General features: G+C 36.8%; 1 protein-coding gene across 2 annotated transcripts in view; it reads left to right on the top strand.

Moving 5' to 3' along the window:
• The window catches only part of LOC104601522 (PH, RCC1 and FYVE domains-containing protein 1-like), a 76,035-nt gene that overhangs the window by 20,585 nt on the left and 40,279 nt on the right, over positions 1-15,171 (top strand). For both annotated transcript variants that reach the window (XM_088897080.1, XM_088897079.1), the window contains one exon: positions 120-266. In XM_088897080.1, the coding sequence (XP_088753206.1) occupies positions 120-266 (147 nt within the window). The remainder of the gene's footprint in view (positions 1-119; positions 267-15,171) is intronic.

The raw sequence follows: 15,171 nt of genomic DNA, 5'->3' as shown, positions 1-15,171 counted from the left end.
CCCCGCACAATTGAGTATTCTAACATTTTTGGCTGCACTTCTCTTGTTGATTCAAGTCTTTATAATCCATAAACTACCAATGGTACTAAGTAGTATGTGCCATCTTCTGTGATTACTAGGTGAAAAACTTGAAACAGAAATGTGATACTCAGGATACGGAAGTTCATAAATCACTAAAAAAAGCTCAAGAAGCTGCTTTGCTGGCTGAAAAGGAATCATCCAAATGTAAAGCTGTGAAGGAGGTTGTGAAGTCTATCTTAATCCAGGTACTATTATTAAATGTATTTAGTCTATAATGACCCATCTATATATCTATATCTATAATTGCCCATTAACTCTCTCCTTTAATAACTTATACCACTAATTCTCTCTCCTCTCCGTTAGTCCATTAAATTGCCTAAAATTCATTGACATTATCTATATCTATATCTATATCTATATCCATTTGAATTTAACTATAATTTTATATACACTAGATATGTTTACATTAAAATGTTATTATTAATAAAGATTAATTATATTGATACAGAGATATTCAATGTTAGGCTAAATAATCTACTTACATTTAAAAGATAGTTAAATTTTAAGTTAATTAGTCAAGTAATTTGCATTTCAGAATAACTATTATTTATTTCACCTAACAAATAAAATTGGTGTTTGGTGGCTGAGTAGTTTTTGCCTTTAGGTCACAAGTCAATGATTCAACTGTCCAGGTTGGACAGGCCAAACCCGAGTCGGCCAGTTTTTCTTAAGCACTGGTCGGTTTCGGTTTTCACAAACCAAACCGACTCGAACCGACTTAGATATATATTATATATAATATATTTCAGATATTATATATATATCTGATATATTTCAGTTTTATTATATATATATTTCAGATATATATTTATGGAAATATATATATATATATATATATATATATATATATTTCAGCTTTATTTCGGAAATATATGTAGAATATAAGGTCTAATTATTATTAATCTTTTATAAATATATGAGCTGAAAATTGAAATTTGAGGCCAATAATTAAGTTTTTTTTTTTTGGATTGTGAGGTTGCAAAGATCACAAAAAATTATCCAAAAAAAGATCATCCCCAACCAGAAAATCGAGTACAAAGTTAAAATAAAAACTTAATATAGTTAATTAAATTTAATAATGATTAGAAGATTTGGCAATAGTCAGGCAAATGGTCTTGCTAAGCAAGGGGTTTAGAGACAGAGTATGTTTTGGTCTCAGCTGTAATGTTTGGGGGGTTTAGACATCTGGTGTCTTTAGTTTCTTCCACAATGTTTTGTTTCTCTGCTTTCTTTTCAAATTAATAAAAGTTAAATTTAATAATGATTAATAAAAACAAAAAATATTAATTTAAAATCAATTTAAATTTCATTTAAAAATAGGGAAGTTATAAAAACTTCATTGGGTTTTCTAACAATCCTATGAAACTCCTTGTATTTTGACCTTAACAAAAGCCTCCCCTATTGTTTTGAAAAAAAAGATGCAAATACCTTCCTTTCATTAGCATTCCAAATATAAAATGCTTATGTAATGCATTATTTTTTTTTTAACACCAAATTTACCCTTAACCAACTTCACTTCAGCCCTTTTACCTTACTTCATCAAAGAAGAGTAGGGAGAGTTACTCCTTGAAAGTTGTTTGGAAAATAAAGTAGTGGAGGGTAAAGTTGAATCTTTAAATTGTGTATAGTAATGCCTAAACAATTAAAAGGGTATTTTGGGGGGTTTAGACATCTGGTGTCTTCAATTTCTTCCACAATGTTTTGTTTCTCTGCTTTCTTTTAAAATTAATAAAAATTAAATTTAATAATGATTAATAAAAACGAAAAATATAAATTTAAAATCAATTTAAATTTCATTTAAAAATAGGGAAGTTATAAAAACTTCATTGGGTTTTCTAACAATCCTATGAAACTCCTTGTATTTTGACCTTAACAAAAGCCTCCCCTATTGTTTTGAAAAAAAAGATGCAAATACCTTCCTTTCATCAGCATTCCAAATATAAAATGCTTATGTAATGCATTATTTTTTTTTACACCAAATTTACCCTTAACCAACTTCACTTCATTCCTTTTACCTTACTTCATCAAAGAAGAGTAGGGAGAGTTACTCCTTGAAAGTTGTTTGGAAAATAAAGTAGTGGAGGGTAAGGTTGAATCTTTAAATTGTGTATAGTAATGCCTAAACAATTAAAAGGGTATTTTGCTAACTTTAATGCCTTTGTTACTAAAAAGCCAAGGGAAAGGAGGCATTTGCATTTTTTTCCCAAAATTGTAAGGGAGGCCTTTGTTTGGGTCAAACACAAAAGTGGTTTATAGAATTGTTATAAGAGGAGTTTTATATTTTCACCTAAAAATAATATGAAAATAATAACAAACCAATAAAAATTAATAAAAAATAGCATTAAGATACAAAAAAATAATAAAAGTTTATCTAAGCATAGGAAATTGACCACTCTCACTAAAGCATAACTTAGATTGTAATTGGATAAACTAAATGTAACCCAAAAAAATACTTGGATTTGGACTTAGATGGGCACCTCTTAATTGGAAATGTCATAGAGCTCCGTTCCCAATTTTGCTTATAAATAGAGCCCATCCATTGCATGGGTCCTGACTAGTATATACAATAAAACAAGACGTCGCTTGCCAACATGGCTCTCTTTTCTCCCTTATCATTTATCTATTTGGTGTTTTTTTTTGAATTTTTATTTTTCAAATTGAATAAAATTACTTAAGTAGTCAATCAATTTATTTTGGTATTTTTGGGATATGCCTGAATCCCCTCATAGGGATCGTTTTGAGTAATACAGAACCACACTGAATTCCCTTCCCCAAAGTCAGTGGTTGCGAGAATAGAATTTGCGTGTTTGCTAGGACAAACCAGTTAATGTACCAACTAAGCCACCCCTAAGTTGGTAGTAGCCAATGAACTTTAAGTCTTTAAGACTTTCATCTCTCCCCATTAACTCTCTTTCTCATTAACTTCTTTGGTTATCTCTCCTCATTAATCATTCCATTAATTCTCTCTCTTCCAATAACTCACTCTGCCAATTATCTCTCCTCTCAATTACTCCATTATTGCTCAAAATTCATTTACTCTTTTTCTTTTTCTTTTCTTATTTTCTTTTATCCATTTTTATTTTATTCTCTCTTCTCTCCTTATTAATATAATAAACGAGGAGCAATTTAGAGGTGATCATTCAGTCCGGTCTAGGCCTAGGTCTACATCAATCAAGCCCACAAATTTGAAGGTCGACATGGACCCAGCCCAACCTGTAAACAAATAACAGTTTAAAAACTAGTTAATGAAAATATCATAAATAGTTAAATCACCTAAAAATAATGAGAGAGAATTCTAAGATAGGTCTCACCCCTTCCATCATTAACCTATTTTAGCATATTTCTATAGGCCTCTTCCATTATTAGCTTATTGTATTCCAAAGAGAGAATTTTACTCTCATCGAAATTCAATTTATTTGTTTCATATTAAAATTCTATTTAATTGGTTATTCGTTAGAAAATTACAATTTGAAACAGTAGAATTTGCTAATAATAATTTAGATGAATGCCTTGTGAAGAAAAGTAGAAGAAATTGAAAGGTTTCAGCTGTAGAGAAGAAGAAGAGAGTGGGATGTTGCTAGATTTTTAATAGTTCTGGCCGCTAGCCCCTCCTTATTTATATACTTAAAATAAAAGAATGGAAGATTACATGAATACCCTTAGTAGGTGGCTACTTTAAGTAACTGAATAGTCACAACTTAAAATAACATAAACTAATGGGCCTAAGTTCCAATTACTTCCTAACTTAGTAGGTCGGCGACTTTAAGTGGCTGAACAATCACAACTTAAAATAACATAAACTAATGGGCCTAAGGCCCAATTACTTCCTGTTGAGAATGGCTAGACAGGGGTGTTTGGTTTTCTTCTCCTTTATTATACTCTCTCAGTATTTGGGCACCCATATAGGGGCCTTCTTGTAGTTATTATTTTCTCAGATTATAGTGTATTCTTTTTGAGGGTGTGAATAGTGAAATACACACACACACCTCTCGACAACTCTCTTCTTCCCCTTCTTCTTCTTCTTCTCTTCTCCTCTTCTTCCTATCTTGAAACCCTAGTTTCTACAACTTGGTATCAGAGGAAGGTAGAGCATCTAGGAGTTGTTCTCTGTTGATCTCTTACCCAGAGGTGAACTACTGATGTCAGACCACCATCGGGTGATGTCAGCAATCCGTACAGGTGCCAGCGGCAGTCTATGAAACCAGCACAGTTTGATTTGCCCTGATTTTTGAAAAATTTTGGTATGACTCTTGTCATCATAGGATGCTTCTATGATTTTTGGTGGATTTTTAAGGAAAAAATCGCAAATATTCTAGAACTGATGTCGAGCCATGTACAACAGGTTTAATGATATTTTTCTACTATAAAACCTAGACCATTCAGATCATTTTTCAATTTGCGATTAACCGGAAGTGGTCCTGTATTTTTTTGAGCACTGTGTGATTTTTGGGAGATTTTTTTCTCCTTATATTTTGCAGCCAACCTAGTTTTTTCAGGCTTCCTTTGGTTCTTAACTGTGTGGTAACCTGGTTTTTGGGTCTGGAACCTCGGTTAAAGTGTTGGGGGTCCTTTTTGGTTGGTTAAAAGGTTTCTTGTTAGAATATGGAATCATCTAAGGATTTTTAGATGGTTCCCAGCGTGCTCCCGGGAATTGCAGATATTTCCACTGGTATGATAACTATTGTTAAAATGGATGGAACTAATTTTTTAGAGTGGTCTCAGTTTGCTAAGCTTACCATTACTAGGAGGGGTAAACTGAGATTCATCACAGGAAGGGAAGTGAAGCCGAGTCTTGAAGGCTCAAAATTTGCAAGGTGGGAACATGATAACTCCCTTGTTATGTCATGGCTGATTTGCTCAATGCAACCTCATATTTACCGAAATTACATGTTTCTTCCATCTACCAAGGATATCTAGGATAGGGTGGTTGCTACTTAATCCCAAGTCAACAATACTGCTAGAGTGTATCAGATTCGGAGGGAAGCTTGTAGTATGCGTCATGGGGAGAGATCCGTTGCTATGTATTTCTCTTCTCTATAGTCGATTTGGGAAGAAATGGATCACTTGAAATCTCTAGTTTGGAAGGACCCTGAAGATGGTGAATAGTATCGGAAGTACATAGAGGAGAATAGAGTCTTTGATTTTTTGGTAGGCTTAAACCCAGAGTTTGATTTTACCAGGCAACACATTCTTAGTGTAGGCGTTGTCTCTCTTATTACTGCTTACTCTCTTGTACAAGGGGAAGAAAGTCGAAGAACCGCCATGATGCAATCCTCTATGAGTTATCATTCTGCCTTTATGTCATCATGACCCAAGCAAAATACTAGCAAACATCCCATTGTAGAGAAGGTTGAGGAAGTTATTTGTAAGTACTGTAAGAAGCCAAGACACACTAAAGAAAGGTGTTGGAAGCTCAATCCTCATCTAAAGTTAGAGAAGTACAAAACCAGGAAGAAGGGAAATAATGCTCACTTGGCTACAGTTGGTAATGATGCTCAGCCCTCAGATGTGCTTAACTCCTCTGATGTGATGGACAAACTCAGGAATATATTGTTGCAGCTAGAGAAGGGTGGTACATCCTCCTCATCTGGTTTTGAACTTGGTAATCTATCTAGTTCATATGCCAACACAGGTTTTGCACTTGCTTGTTCCACCTCCTTTATCCCATGGATTGTAGACTCTGGGGCCAGTGCCTATATGACTGGTATGCATTCACATTTTACCTCATATAGGTTAACCTCGGGGAAGGGCAAGATTATTGTTGCTGATGGATCTCAGACCCCAATCTCGGGTTAGGGTGAAGTCAGAATCACTAATAACCTTTCTCTTGACTCTATTCTACATGTGCCCCAGCTATAAAAAAATTTATTGTCTGCTAGTTCTTTAACAAAATCCCACAATTGCTTAGTGACCTTTTTTCTTCCAACCATTATGTTTTTCAGGACCTGAGCACGGGGAAGACGATTGGTAGTGGGCATGAAGTGGATGGAGTCTACCTCCTGGATGGACCTTCAGAGCATGGATTGTCAAGCCAGATTGAGTCTTGTTCCAATGAGAAAATGAGTCTTTTGAAATTGTGGCATTGTCGCCTTGGTCATATGTCTGTCAATTCTGTCAAGCTTTTGTTTCCAAACTTGTTTGATTCTGTGTCCAAATTGAATTTTGAATGTGAAGTTTGTCATTTATCCAAACAATGTAGAAACACATATTCTGCAAGTAGCAAAAGAAGTAATGTTGCTTTCCACTTGATCCATACTGATGTTTGGGGCCCATATGTTGTTCCCTATATGGGCGGGTACAAATATTTCATTCTCTTCATTGATGACTATAGTCGGTATACATGGATTTATTTGATGAAAAGTAGAGATGAAGTTCCTATGATTGTACAAAACTTCATGAATATGGTAGAGACATAATTTAAGAAAAGAGTTAAGATAATAAGATCTAACAATGCCAAGGAATACTTTGAACATCACTTGCATAGATTTCTTGACGATAGAGGCACTATTCACCAAAGTTCATGTAGTCATACTCCACAACAAAATGGGGCAGCTGAAAGAAAAAATAGGCATGTGGTTGAAGTTGCTCAAGGCTTATTGTTCCAAACTCATGTTCCAACTCATTTCTGGGGTGATGCTGTTGAGGCAGTTGTATATCTCATTAACAGACTTCTGTCAAGTCTTTGGCCTTCATTCTCCTCATCAACTACTCTTCTCTGATGAAACTCCTTTTAATCTATCCCTTAAGGTCTTTGGTTGTGTTTGTTTTGTTCATGATATGAGTCCTTCCCGGTGCAAGTTTGATCCTAAATCAATTAAGTGTGTATTCCTTGGTTACTCTCCAGTCTAGAAAGGCTATTGATGCTTTGATGCTCTCTTTAGCAAGAGATATGTCTCTAAGGATGTTACCTTTTTAGAATCCTCTTCCTTTTTCTAGTCACCCTGTCATTCTCTTCAGGGGGAGAATGCAAGTGAAGATCGGACTCCCTTCTGCCTTCCTATTCCTACTTCTATTCCTTCCTCTCTTCCTACCTCTATTCCTTCTCCTCCTCCTCCTGTGTATCGACCTCGGTCCTGGTAGTAGTTTTTCATCAGATGCAGTAAGAGGGTGGCTCCTAAAGCAGAATGCCCATCACAATCTGATTCCCCGGACTCAAGTAATCTTGAACCTCCTGACAATCCTATTATTGATTCTAACATTGATCTTCCTATTGCCATTCGAGAAGTGAAGAGGACATGTAGAAAGTATCCTATCACTAACTATGTGTCTTATAATGCTCTTTTACCTTTTTATTGTGCCTATATTTCTACTATTTCTTTTGTTTCGATTCCTCACAGTGTTACAGAGGCAATGTAGTGCCCCCACTAGAAGGAAGCTATGATCCAAGAAATGGAGGCCCTAATAAAAAACCAGACTTGGGAGGTTGTTCCTTGCCCTAAAGATAAGATTCCTTTTGGGTGTAAGTGGGTTTATACTATTAAGCACAAGGCAGATGACTCAATTGAAAGATACAAAGCTCGGTTTGTAGCCAAAGGATACACTCAGACTTATGGCATTGATTATTTGGAAACATTTGCTCTAGTTACTAAAATGAACTCAATTTGTGCGATCATGTCTCTTGCCGCCCATTACTCATGGCCTTTATATCAAATGGATGTAAAGAATGCCTTCCTTAATAGGGACTTACAAGAGGAAATGTATATGGACTTACCACCTGGGGTAAGCTTTCCTAGCAGTGATAGAAAAGTGTGTCACTTGAAGAAATCTTTGTATGGGCTAAAACAATCTCCAAGAGAATTGTTTGATAGGTTTAGGAATGCCATCTTAAAGATTGATTTTTCTCTATCTTAGGCTAACCACACCTTATTTATTAAAAGAGTTTATGGTAGAATAACAATGTTGATAGTATATGTTGATGACATTGTTGTGACAGGTGATGATATCACAGGTATCTCTCAATTAAAGTCATTCCTTGCTTTTGAATTTGGGATTAAGGACCTTGGTGATCTCCGATACTTTCTTGCATTGAAGTTGCAAGATCCAAGAAGGTGATTTTTCTGTCACAAAGGAAATATGTACTTGATTTACTTCATGAGGTTGAGAAATTAGGGTGTAAGCCTGTAGAAACTCTAATTGATCCCAACCACAAGTTGAACTCTACTGAAGGAGAAGTTCTTCTAGACAAGGGGGTATATCAGACATTGGTGGGATGCCTTTTGTATCTTTGTTTGAATAGACCTGACATTTCTTATGTTGTTAGAGTGGTTAGCCAATATATGCATGAACCCAAGACATCACATATGTAGGCAGTTAACAGAATTTTAGCCTACCTGAAAGGATGCCTTGGCAAAGGGATGTTGTATTCCAACCACGACCATCTAAAGACTGAGGCTTACACAGATGTTGATTGGGTAGGGTCCATCGATGATAAAAGATCTACATCCAGTTATTGTGCCTCAGCTGGAGGAAATGTGGTTTCCTAGAGAAGTAAGAAACAATCTATGGTTGCTCATTCTAGTGCTAAGGCATAGTACAGGGCAATGGCTCATGGAGGGTTTAAACTACTCTGGTTGAAGACCTTATTGACTGAGATGGGCATTCAAGAAGATGTTCCAATGAGACTATATTGTGACAATCAAGCAGCCATAAATATTGCTCACAATCTTGTCTAACATGATCTTACAAAGCATATTGAGGTTGATAGACACTTTATTAGAGAAAGAATTGCTAGCGGAGATATTTGCCTTCCTTTTGTAAGGTCAGAAGACCAACTAGCTGATCGCCTCACTAAAGGTGTTCACCATCCAAAGTTTGCTAAAAACCTTGCCAAGATGGGCATGATTGACATACATACTCAGCTTGAGGGGAAGTGTTGAGAATGGCTAGATAGGGGTGTTTTTGGTTTTTTTTTCTCCTTTTTTATACTCTCTTAGTATTTGGGCACTCATATAGAGGCCTTCTTGTAATTATTATTTTCTCAAATTATAATGTATTCTTTTTGAGGGTGTGAACAATGAAATACACACACCTCTCGACAGCTCTCTTCTTCCCCTTCATCTTCTTCTCTTCTCTTCTCATCTTCCTCTCTTGAAACCCGAACAGTGAAATACACACACCTCTCGACAGCTCTCTTCTTCTTTTCTTCTCTTCTCTTCTTCCTCTCTTGAAACCCTAGTTTCTACAACTCTTCCTAACTTAACAACTTAAAAATAAAAATAAAATGATAGGCCTAATAACTTAAATTCGACCTAACTCAACACTCCCCCTCAAGTTGGGAGTAAATGTCACACATTCCCAACTTGCGTAGATCACTTGTTCCATGTAACACCTTTTGCAAGAACATCAGCAAGCTGCAAATCAGAAGTAATGTATGGAAGACAAACTTCCCCCAAAATCACCATTTTTCTTATGAAATGTCTATCCACTTCAATGTGGTTTGCACTGTCATGTTGAACTGGGTTGTGGGCAATGTTAATTGTTACCTGATTATCACAGTACAACATCATAGGTTCTTCTGCCTCAACACCAATCTCTCCTAACAAGGAACGGATCCAGAGAAGCTCTGAAACTCCATGTGCCATGGCTATGTATTTAGCTTCTACACTTGACCATGCCACAACTGTTTGTTTCTTATTTTGACATGACACAAGATTACCCCCAACAAGATTGCAAACTCTTGATGTAGATCTCCTATCATCAAGGCATCTTGCCCAATCAGCATTTGTATAAGCTTCCAGCTTCAATTGTCCATGGTCAGCAAAAAGTATGCCTCTACCAGGGTGTCCCTTCAAATAAGCAAGAATCCTGTCAACAACCTCCCAATGCTGGACTCATGGGGCATGCATGTATTGACTTACCACACTCATTGCATAGGAGATGTCTGGTCTTGTCGTACATAAATATAGCAGCCGCCCCACAAGTCTCTGATATCTTCCAATGTCCTTTACCAGCTCACCTTTTGATGCTTTAATTATTTGATTCTGATCAATAGGAGTATTAGCTACCTTTGTTCCAAGTTTCCTTGTTTCTTGTAAAAGGTCCAGAACATACTTCCTTTGAGAAATGAAAATTCCATGCTTTGATCTTACAACCTCGATGCCCAAGAAATACCTCAGCTCTCCAAGATCCTTAATTTCAAATTCTCTTTGTAGATTCTTCTTCAAGCTATCAATCTCACTTAGGTCATTTCCTGTAACTACAATATCATCCACATAAACAATCAAAACTGACACTAGAGACCCCCTCCGCTTCACAAACAAAGTATGGTTTGAGTGTAGCCAAAAGCAATCAAGGCCTTCCTGAACATGTCAGACCATGCTCTAAGAGACTATTTTAAACCATAAAGTGACTTCTTCAATCTGCATATCTTCCCATTTTCAGCATCACTATAGAAACCAGTAGAAAGATCCATATACACTTCCTCTTGCAAATCCCCATTCAGAAAAGCATTTTTTACATCAAGTTGGAAAAGGGGCCAAGAGTATGTAGCACAAAGAGAGAGAAGGATCCGAACAGAAGTCATCCTGCAACTGCAACTGGTGCAACCAGTCTGGCTTTATACCTTTGTATACTTCCATCTACCTTGTATTTAGTTGTATAAACCCATCTGCATCCAACAGTCTCCTTGCCCTCTAGTAGATCCACAATCTCCCATGTCTGATTCTTAATTAAGACTTCCATCTCTTCTTGCATAGTTGTCTTCCACTCAAGTTTGGAGAGTGCCTCACTGGCACCCTTGGGTATAGACACAAAGTCAAGGGAAGAAAGGAAAGCATGACAAGAATGAGAAAGTCTACTGTAGGATAGATATTGTAAGATACAATGAGTAGTACACTTTCTCTTCCCTTTTCTGAATGCAATAGGAAGGTCTAGGTCATCTGCAATGGGATTAGTAGAATCAATAGGAACTAAAACATTAGAGGGATCAAGAGGAATACCTGAGTCCATGTCAGCCAAATCTGGAGTCTCCAAGGATCCGATAGGAAGTGATGTGGGTTTTGTTGCAGTGGAATCAACCTCCCCATGAAGTCGTAGGTGCTGTCGTGAGTAACACTAAGAAGCAGGATGCAAGGGAGGTGGTAAGATAGGTGACAAAGGAGGATTAGACAAAGGAGTGGGCATAGGGACTGGAACTAGAAGAGGAATAGACTGCTCATTTACCGAAAACACTCCCCCTAGGAAGAACCCTTTGATCAAAAAGATGTGGACTCAAAAAAGGTGACATCCATAGTAACATACCGGCTCCCAGAGACTGGGTCATAGCAGCAGTACCCTTTTGATTTTCTACACACCCAAGAAAAACACACTTTTTTGCCTTTGGATCAAGCTTCGAGCGGTGAGGACTAAGAACGTGTGCAAAGCAAACACAACCAAAAACCTTGAGAGGGATGTGAAACATTTCCTCCTTAGGAAAAAGGAGGCTGAATGGGGTGTTGAATCCAAGTACACGAAAGGGCACCGTATTAATCAGGAAAACTACTATGAGAACTACATCACCCCAAAACTGAACTGGAATAGTGGATGTGATCATCATGCTTTTTGCAATTTCAACAATGTGTCTGTTCTTCCTCTTTACAACACCATTCTGCTGCGGACTGTAAGAACAACTGCTCTGATGGATAACTCCATACTCTAATAGATATGAAGCAAGGTTCTTCTCAAAATATTCCTTGGCATTGTCTGACCTGAACACATTCACTCGTACCCCAAACTGTGTTAGCACTATCTGATGAAACTGTCGAATCAAGGATGGTACCTCATTACGGCATCTTATTAAGTAAATCCAAGAATATCGAGAAAAATCATCCACAAATAAATGAAAATATTGATAGCCACCCATAGAAGGAAACATGGTATGGTCCCCACACATCAGTATGAATAACATCAAAAGTAGGTGAACACCTTTTATTACTAGCTTTAAATGAATGTCTACAATGTTTTCCAAGCTGACAACTTTCACACTCTAAGCTAGACAAATTAACGGACTCAAATAACTTCGGAAACAAGAAGCGCAAAGAAGAAAAAGACAAATGTTCCAAACGATTATGACAAAGCATAATCTGACTCACAGACTCTGACTCAAAATCCCTACTAACATGATGACTCTAATGATGAGGAAGTGCATCCAGAAGGTAGATTCCATTCATCTCATGACCAGTCTCAATCTTCCTCTTTGAAACCAGATCTTGCAAAACACAATGGCCAGGAGAAAAAATCACTGAGCAATTAAGTTCTTAGTCAAACTACTAAAACATAACAAGTTAGTACTCAATCTAGGAATGGGAACATGAGATCCATCAGTTGTAGAAACTCTGTCTCTGCTAGAACAGAGTTGGTAAGAAGAAAAATAGTGGAACTATGGGTTATGTGTTTTGAGGGTTCAGAATCTATAATCCAAGGACATCCCTCCTTACCTGTAATAGAAACATAGTTTGCAGTGGCATGTGAACTACCTGTATGAGCAAAGGAAGTAAAATGTCCACCACTAGAACCACTTGTACCTAGTTGTCCACTTGTTACTGGATTAGATCTGACTGTATCTCGCTGATTTAGTAACTGCCCATATCTCTCAAGTTCGGCCCTCACTGCAGCAGCTGCAACAGAGTCCAAAGTAGTTATAGTAGGGGGCTATGTAAGTCACTAGTGACTACAATGTTAGCATTTCCCTTTTTGCTTTTCAGTCTATTTGGCACAAGGTGAGGATGAAGCTTCCAACGGGTATCTCTTGTGTGTTTAGGCTTCTTACAGTAGTCATAAATCAAATTCTTCTTATCTTCCTTCCTGGTTTCACTGCCACCCCGATCTCCACTTTGTTTAGGTTTCACGGTACTGGCCATGGCTGACTGTTCAAGACCTGAATTCCTCATCATTACATTCCCCTTACTCTCTTCCCCTGATACACATGCCTGAGAGAGAGTAACACTATCCCTAGAAAGTATATGTTGCCTTGCAATGTCATACTTTGGATTAAGACCAGCAAGAAATTCAAAAACCCTATTCTTCTCTAGAGTTTCTAGTAGGCAGCAACATCCTTAGTGGTTTCCCAAACCATTGTCTCCAGATGGTCAAGCTCTTGTCATAAGGTTTTAAGGGCTGAAAAATAAATAGCAATAGGTTTATCTCCCTATCTGGTAGAGATAACCTGGTTCCTCAATTGATATGCCCTAGCAACATTTTTATTCTGTGAGTAGGTTTCTGCAACTCCATATCAAATTTCCTTAGTTTTCCTATACCCATCGGGAACTATTAGTCTCGGGTTTCACTTCCTCACCAGTGATATACCCCAACTTTCCACAAGCACCAATGGCCATCTTTGCATATTGTGACCATTTTATAAAAATTGTACCATCCAACTTAACTGTAGTGATGATTCCAACCCCGAAATGGTCTCTGACTTGCTGGTTCCATTTCACTCCCCAGTTTGTTCTCAACTCCGTGACCCTCCATACCCAAAAAAGAGGTAAAAGATCACTTTAAGATGAAAGAATATGAAATAAAACCCTTAAAGCACCATAAACACCCTTCTGGTACCCTAGATGATCCTCTCACAAAAGATTCTTTTTCTATGGGACGGGAGAAGAGAGAGAAGCAGCCGCTCCCTCCAAAGGCCTCCAAAACAAATGGGACTTGAACTACCCACCTCAGAAAACTCTAAGGAACCCGAAAAATTTAGGACGCCACTTCCTAGGTCAAAATTGAAGAATCCTACAAAAACAGGACTCTCCTCCTTTCTCTAGTTCTTCCTGAATTCGATGGGAAACCCTAGACCAGCTATAGGGAAAAACAGATCCACCATAAAATCCAAAAAATGGGCTTACTTGAGATCTCTTCGATCAACCTCTCATATCACCATGCAATCGACTAATCTAGTGTTGCATGATAAAGCAACTCAAGAAACCTTCAGCCTGCTCTGATACCAAGTAGAATTTGCTGATAATAATTTTAGATGAATGCCTTGTGAAGAATAGTAGAAGAAGTTGAAAGGTTTCAACAGTAGAGAAGAAGAAGAGAGTGGGATGTTGCCAGATTTTTTTTAATAGTTCTGGCCGCTAGCCCCTCTTGATTTATATACTTAAAATAAAAGAATGGAAGATTACATGGATACCCTTAGTAGGGCGGCTACTCTAAGTAGCTGAACAGTCACAACTTAAAATAACATAAACTAATGGGCCTAAGGCTGAATTACTTCCTAACTTAACAACTTAAAAATAAAAATAAAAGGCTGGGCCCAATAACTTAAATTCGGCCCAACTCGACAGAAACCTAATAACTAAAATTATAAAAAAATTACTAACATTAATAAAACTATTAAAATTTTGCAAGTTTTTATCTAGCAACTATTAAAAATTAAGAAATTAATAAAAATTAGTAGTTCATAAATTAAAAATTAAAATATATTTGAATTCTATTTAAAAATAATTAATATTAATAGGATAATAAAAACTAACAATAAAAGTAAAAAATTATTAAAAATAATTAAACAAACCATTTGCATTCCATATGAAAATTATAAAATTAATTAAAAAATAAAACCGATAATGGTTCAGTTAGAGATGTCATAAGACTCCTACTTAGGGATGCAATTTATGACTAATAATTGATAATTGGAAGTGTGCAAAATATCATAGTGAAACTATTGGCATCAATGTTAAGAATGGTGATGAGCTCAGTCATCTTGAACTCTCAATGAGATTTTATGTACAATAAACATATCCAAGATAGGGTCCTAATAGCTAATGAGTTGATAAACTCAAGAAGAACTGGTGGTAAGAAGGGCTTAGTTTGTAAAGTTGATCTAGAAAAATCTTAGGACTATGTGAATTGGGCTTTCCTAGGATACATAATGGCTAAGATGCACTTTGGGAAAAAGTGGAGAAATTGAATGAAGGTTTGTATCACTGCCACAAAGTTCTCAATTCTTTTAAATGGGCTGGCAAAAGGAAACTTCAAGAGCTCTAGGGGACTTGGGCAAATGGACCCCTTTTCACCACTCTTATTTCTTGTTTTGATGGAAGGCTTAAGTAGGATGACTGCTAGAGCCAAAGAAGGTAGCTATTTGGAGGTCTTTGGTGTTGGTAATATAGGTGAGGA

The sequence above is a fragment of the Nelumbo nucifera genome, chromosome 2 (assembly GCF_055504915.1).
Source record: "Nelumbo nucifera cultivar China Antique chromosome 2, China Antique-T2T, whole genome shotgun sequence".
NCBI classification, from domain to species: Eukaryota; Viridiplantae; Streptophyta; class Magnoliopsida; order Proteales; family Nelumbonaceae; genus Nelumbo; species Nelumbo nucifera.
Note: the sequence above shows the minus strand (reverse complement) of the source record. Positions and strands in the feature narration are given on the sequence as shown.